This window comes from Amblyomma mixtum, chromosome 2 (genome assembly GCF_055824585.1).
Source record: "Amblyomma mixtum isolate Tamu chromosome 2, ASM5582458v1, whole genome shotgun sequence".
Classification (NCBI taxonomy): domain Eukaryota; kingdom Metazoa; phylum Arthropoda; class Arachnida; order Ixodida; family Ixodidae; genus Amblyomma; species Amblyomma mixtum.
Genome location: NC_143013.1, coordinates 18,685,623 through 18,692,469, shown reverse-complemented (window position 1 = coordinate 18,692,469; position 6,847 = coordinate 18,685,623). Strand labels below are relative to the sequence as shown.

General features: G+C 45.1%; 1 protein-coding gene across 1 annotated transcript in view; it reads right to left on the bottom strand.

Moving 5' to 3' along the window:
* Nucleotides 1-2,864: 2,864 nt before the first annotated feature.
* Nucleotides 2,865-6,847, bottom strand: part of LOC149358578 (uncharacterized) — a 95,219-nt gene continuing 91,236 nt past the window's right edge. Inside the window, exons 4-6 of the mRNA XM_089568864.1 lie at nt 3,862-3,956; nt 3,621-3,787; nt 2,865-2,978 (exon numbers count right to left, since the gene is read on the bottom strand). Coding sequence (XP_089424990.1) covers nt 2,913-2,978; nt 3,621-3,787; nt 3,862-3,956 — 328 coding nt within the window. The 3' untranslated portion in view covers nt 2,865-2,912. The remainder of the gene's footprint in view (nt 2,979-3,620; nt 3,788-3,861; nt 3,957-6,847) is intronic.

Below are 6,847 nucleotides of genomic sequence, written 5' to 3'. Positions count from 1 at the left end.
TTATATGTCTTGACTGGCGCTTTCCTGAAAACGTGGACTCTGCCTCTGAATCGACGGTTGCGCCACTATGCTCCCGTCTGTGCGCAGATTAAGTTATTCAAGTAGTGCGTTTTTCACTTCAGTAATTAAGTGAATGGAAACTTTTACAACATTTCTTTGAGGTTTGAGAGTCGTATTGTTATGGCTCAATCAACGTTTTATATCCAAAACAATAGCCAGTCCAAGTAGAAAACCTCATCTTCCCAGCAATCCCGCGCCTCTCCATGGTCGTCGTGTTTTCCTCTAGGTAAAAATTGCGAGGACACTTTGGTAACTAAAGTGTTGAGAGGCGAAAGCCGAGGACACTATGCCGTGACGACTTCCAGTGGATGTGTTAAGTGTTAATTACGCTTAATTGCACATTTTTTCATCTAATTTGACACGAATCCGACGTTTTTCCGACTGTTCGTTGACAATTTTCACTATGCCGTGACGACTTCCGGTGGATGTGACGTCACACCGTTCCCGTGGCTATATCGACGTCCGCGCTATTTCGACGCAATTTCGACATTTCTGACTAAGTTTAATTTTTCCTTCTCTATCTGAAGCAACCATTGGTTTTCTTCTATCTTTTTAGTTCCCGAGTTACACGCGTGTGACGCGCTTTGTTAACGGACGACAGTATGAGCAATTAAAGGCTTTCAACTTAATATTGAGTAAGTCTATGGCCATGATAGCGGCCGGCTTTGAAGAGTTTTCGATCGCAGCGCCACCAATACTCACACAACTTTCGAGCCCCTTTCAGCAAGCAGACATATTTTTTTTTTTTATTCACCATAGGCCCACTGGTGTAGCAACCAGAAAGAAATATTGCGTCTTTTTATGCATAGGCAGGCGGCGCAAAAGCAGCTACCAATTCCAGTCGCAGACGAAGCAGACGAATTCGGCAATGCGTACAAGAGTGGAGGACTTCAGCGCTGCTGCTTCGTTCGCCAGTGGATAGGGCAGACGCCAAAACATTAAGTAAATTTTTGCAGCGTGCTGCACTTCCCCAAAGTTCGCCCTTTCCATGTTTGCCAAGTTTGCAATCCCCGATGAATTACCGCCACTAAATGCCTTCACTGAGAGGCTGGTTTGTCCTGGGATCCGCTCCATGCAGATCGCTGCTTGCTGGACTTAAGTAGAAAGTATGAAGAAGGTCCTCCGTAAAGTCGACTGTGTGACTTTAGTGACACACTGCAGCTATCATAATCCTAATAGGTGTGTTTTGCAGTAATAATTTTCGAATAATGTTGGAGGATGTTTTCTGGATATGTGGCTGTGTACAATTTTTGTGCAGAAGATTTTTCTCAGCCCATCGGCTATAGTCGCTGTTCCTCTGTAGGCACCAGCCAGGAAATTTGTTTTTTTTTGTTTCTGCTCTTCAAGACACCGTGTTAGCACCAGTGTCTTGTCTTGTTACGTTCTCATGCGCGTTGAGTTTCCAGAATTATGGTTCTGATTTAGTGGATTTACGTTTGAACCTGCAAGAATACAGGCACGCATATCTGGCGTGAATCATTCCGCAACCGAAAGCGTTGTGCTCTGACGGAAAAATAATATCAGTACTTACAAAAAATACCAGTGCTTTCACAGCTAGTGAAAGGTTCGTGTGCGTTTGACTACGGCAAAAAGAAGGAAGACAAATTTCCTCCTACTGAGCAGCGCCCATTGGATCAGTTGCTAAAAGGTAGTGCTAAAGGCTCCTAGGGTGCACTGGAGCCTAATCACGAAATGCACTCAATGGGAAGACAGTCTGAAAACACTATCAAAGACTCGTTCCTGCTGGTCGGCCCTGACCTCGCCCTGACTATAGTCAGTGCCGACCAATGGGAGCGGGTCTTTGAGACTGCTTTGAGGGTGTCTTCAGAGCGTTCCGTAATTCGGCCCCTGATCTGAAGCATCAACTGGGTTCAACGAAGAAGTAGGCTGCACTTGTACTCTTAAGGGTAGGTTAAGCGTTACGTGATGATGAATGAAAGATAAGTGTCCATGTTTCCGTAGTGATACGCGAAGCGGACCCATTAACTCTGTCACGTCCAACCTTTAAGGCGGAGTTTAAGTGAACGCTTAAGTTTTTTTAAATTTATTTTTTGATCCTCTTATGATTGATAGTTGCTCTATGAGTCGTTGAGACAGAACTAGCAATCAAGGTCACTCGGCGCCATTGGTATAAAAGGCGCGTCTGGCTGTTGGTAGAAGGGCGGAAGAACGAATGAGAAAAAATTCACTTCGACGCGCAACGCTTTAGGTTTTAGTTATGTTACATGTAGTGCGAAACGACAACGCCGCTGAGTGCGGAGGAAATCTTCTGTTCAGCTAGGCGTATTTAAGTAGCCAGGCCCAACATTTTCTGTTATAGATGTACAGAAAAAAAAAAATAAATTATTGGCCATATTAGTAAAGCTGCTCCCCAGTAACAACTAATCTCGGTATACGAGTGGCAATGTTCTCCAGTCCCTCAACAAGAGTCAGTTATTCCTTGACCCCGCGGCTAGCAATAACCAATGGCCTCTTAGTGTAACGAATGGATCCAAGAGAAGGCAAACGTACCAGGGCCTGGCAGATAGTCAGGGGGCTGATGAGATTAGGAAGTTTCCGGGGTTAAGACGGCCGCAGCTGGCACAGGAAAGGGTTAACATAATTGGAGGCTTGTGGGGAAGACCTGCGTCTTGTAGTGAACGCTGTTAGGCCGATGATGAAGATTATGACTTAGGGAGAAGAAAAGCGCGTCGAAGGTACTCGCACCACAAGGAATTGCTCGATACGAGGCAGTAGCTCTGAAATATTATTCATACCAATTTAAGGTTATCATTCAGCTCACTTTGAAGTTACGCGCACGAGCCGGTCGCAGAGCAGCAGCTACGTGCTAGCAGTGCTAAAGACCTGGGCTCCTAATTGGTTGACTCCAGCTGCGGTTTCCATCGGGCTTCAGGGTTTCTCTGAGAGAGGGGGCCTCCCTGAGGAGAGGGAAGAAGAAGGCAAAGTGGTTTGACAGTATGTTTTACCAAAGACTAGTGCCAAAAGAGCTTCACAAATATATATTACTGTGGACGACTGCTGACTGTGTACACGGGCGGCAGGCCCCAGCAAAAAGTGACGGACACAACCGCGCAGATAAAGCGACGCGTTGAGACTTATGGTTGTTGTTTTCTTTCATCCTTGTGTTTATTCAGCTCTTTCCAAAATACGAATAAGAAGCGAATACGAATAAGAATTCGAACTGCCAGCGTTTACGCGGGTGATCATGCTTGCCTCATAACATCCTTTATGCTTTTGAGCTTACGTCTATAATTCGGACGGACCTATATAGCTCAGTCGTCCATTCTGCTTATACCGCGATTTGAAGCAACTCGGCTGCGTTGCATCTAGTTCCGTGCAACATAAACCAATACTTACACAAAGGCATGGCTTACGCTCCTGTCTGTCCCCTCTAGTCACGGATGGTAAGTCTTTTGGAAGACATGTTCCAAAATTTCAGATCTTTTTTTTTTCGGGAACATGACAAGATAGCATACAAAAAAACTATGGAGGCATTTTGGCAGCCTAAAGTGCGCTAGGCGAAAGCCTTTATTGTGCTACTTCGACTGCCAATGACTGACTGTGTTTGTTACGGCTGCACCGCTTGGCAGCCATCCTCCACCGCTAGGTGCCGCACACCGACTGGCGACGGAGCACCGCTCGACGCTGCTGCGCCGACAGCTCCATCTGTCGACGAAGATGACGTCACCTTTTGGCAGTCGGGCTCGTCGATGAGTCACCCCAGGCGCTGGATGTAACGCCGGACGGACGGACTGGATAATAGCCCAATAAAGGCTTTCGCCTTAAAAATTTTGGCCCTACCTGATAATAATCTGCCTTTTTCATACAGCCGCTCTGACTGTGACCGCTTCTCCTCCTCCAGACCACTGCCACTGGTTGACAACCACCAGCTCGTACTGTGCATGCGCAGTTCATTTTAGCGACAGGAGTAAGCGACATATGACGGCAGCTGTCAGCCGCACACTTTCAGCTTCGTAGGCGCAGTATGTACCTCATATAGCCGGATCACTCTCGCGTCTCCGGCGTGCGTTTGTTTTCAACCACTTTTCGCTCAATTCCCAGAGGGCGCCACATCTTGTGAAAAAGGCTGATTATGAAAATTCTGTCGAGTCCTGATATCTCCACGTCGTGACTCTGCACTGTTTTAACGAACGTAAACTGTACGTATTCTGACTCATTTCTGTAAGTGGAAGCCATTATGCAAACAATTTAGTTAAATTTAGGGCTTCTGAAAAGAATCAGTTGGAAAAAAGTAAACATGCACACCTTCCGTACACACCGGCGCTTGAGTGAAACGCGGGGGTGTAGATCTTGATAGCAGTTTTCTGCGTTGATTACACATGGCTGGCTTCAAAACATTCTGCGTGGCGTAGCGCAAATGGTTCAAAACATAAGTTCCAGCAATTTAGCGTGCCTTATATCCTGCCGTAACTGGACCCACGCAACACAAGTTGCGTACAAATTTCTGTTTGCCTGGCTAAAGGGGATATGCTACCTACTGTTAAGACTTACGAGACGATAGAGCATTTCGGTACTCCGATGTTACCCGAATTCTGTGTCGGTAGACAGTCACAATGCTATTCGGTGGGGTGTCTTGATCTGCGTCAGCAAACGGCGGCGATAATAGACGAACTTGCGGCCACAGCGATCGTTAGCTCTGAACGCTTGCTAGAAACTGTTCCACTTCTTGACAGCCACAAAGAAAAGCTGTATTTTTCGGGAGTGCTCATTACCTTTGAACGCTTGCTAGAAACTGTTCCACTTCCTGACAGACAGCCACACAGAAAAGCTTTATTTTTCGGGAGTTCATTCGTCTCCTTTCGCAAAGTTAGAAATTTCGCATCTTTTACGCTTCCCAATAAACATCCTCAAAGCCCATATTCCGTGTGTCTGAGTTTATTGATAACCACCGAGGCGAACTTGCTGCCTCTTCCATAATTATTCCACACAAACAAAAAAGACAAAAGCCACACTGCAGTTTATACGCTGAAAATTGAGCAGCCCGATTACACAGGCTTCATTGTTGTTGAGCGCAGCACGGCTGCTTAATAAAGGGTGATTGATAATGTAATGGTCACAGCTACAGCTCTGTGATTACATGACATTTTAGGGATAAATTACCCCAGCCGGAAAACAGAAGAAAAACTGAAATATTAGGCTTTTTCCTATTTTCTAAAGTATTCTCCATCCACACTAAAGGAAAAGAAAAAAAGGCGTAAGGAGGATAATTTTGATTACCAAAAAAGCCAGCTTCGAAAATATGCGCCGAATTATTATATGTGTGTAAGCCTACAGCATTTATTTTTTATTCTGTATGCCTCATATTCCAAACTAAGACTGTTTTTCTAAGTTTTGGTTCCTGGGGAACGTTTACTCCTTTACGCCCATTTTGCTTGCTTCATGGTTTCCTCTGTTTATGTTCGGGAGCTTCAAGACTTCTTGAAATTAAAGCGTTAGAGACAGGGCCGAAAGCATGTATGTCTCAGTCTGAAAAAAAAAAGGACTGGTTTTTATTCCTTTCAGGCATTGACCCGATAAGTTTCGCTACTTTCGGCATGTTTTTCCATAAAAGCAGGCCCATCAGAGCTAACTGAACGCTGTTAAATCATGCATGCTTATATAAAATGACAGTAAAAATTAGAACCGCCTCATAGAAGGGGCAATGTATTAGACCGAATAACCGAGCACTTTAATCAAATGTTAACGGCACAAATTCATTCGCGAAGTTTTCGTTATAAGAATACGTGATCGACACGTTAAATATCTAAGCACATCCATCTTTGTGGCAGCAATTCGTTCTTTTTTACTGCTTTTTTAAAAAAATTTTGTATCATTATTTTCTTACACCAACGCCCCGTGCAACGCTGGCTTCAACTTACTACTTTGATCGACAGCTCGATGGTTCTTAGAACTAAATAATTCTATTCTGCGTGACTTTACTTCAAGTCTTCAGTATTTATTAAGCTTGCAAGTTCGGAGCGTTGCATACGCGTCAAAGTATAAAATCTTTCTGTTTTGTGTTTTTTTTTAAATATCAGACATTACCCAGGATTACAGAAAATGCAGTGCTCTAGTAGCAACGTACAATCATGTTCATTAAAATGAGTAAACTTAAAACGGAGTGGGGATCCAATGCAGAGGAGACGCCATGTTCAGTTCCAAGAGCTGTAGGATATTCGATGGTGATGATGGGTTTTCATGACGCAAGGCCGGCTAGACCAACGTTTTTAGATCCCTTTCAGTTTGAAAGCTGCGGTGCGCGGATTGTCGCCTTTCCGTTTCCTGCCGCGCGGTGGCGCTCGCCACGCTGTTTGCCCGACCAGAGTGGCCCTTCGCGTCTACGCCATCGTCGCCGCCGCCTGATTTAGAGCAGCCAGCAGATATCAGCATGGAAGATATCAGCTCCCCTGTTCCAGTTGTTGGCAGTGACGCTTATCTTACAGTATACAAAAGCTTCAAGCAAGGGTGCTTAAAGCATCCCACCAAAAAGATACTAGAGTTTACCAACATTGTAAACAAAGCAATCTCGATTTCTTTGAAAGAAGGTCCCGTTTCTGGGGACGTTTTTTGAGAGGTGTAGACGAGCTGGAATTGCAAAACGTTGCTCGGCTTGGATGTGCAGAGCATATGGCCACTTTTACGTGCCAAGTGCTGCATTTTGTCATAGTGACACGCATGCACTTCTATGCGAGAGACGTGAACCGTCGGCTGGAGAACAGCGAAAAGGTTGTCATTGCAAATAAAAAAGCTCGCCTTCTGTAGCCATTCCCTCCGTGCTTCCGACTTA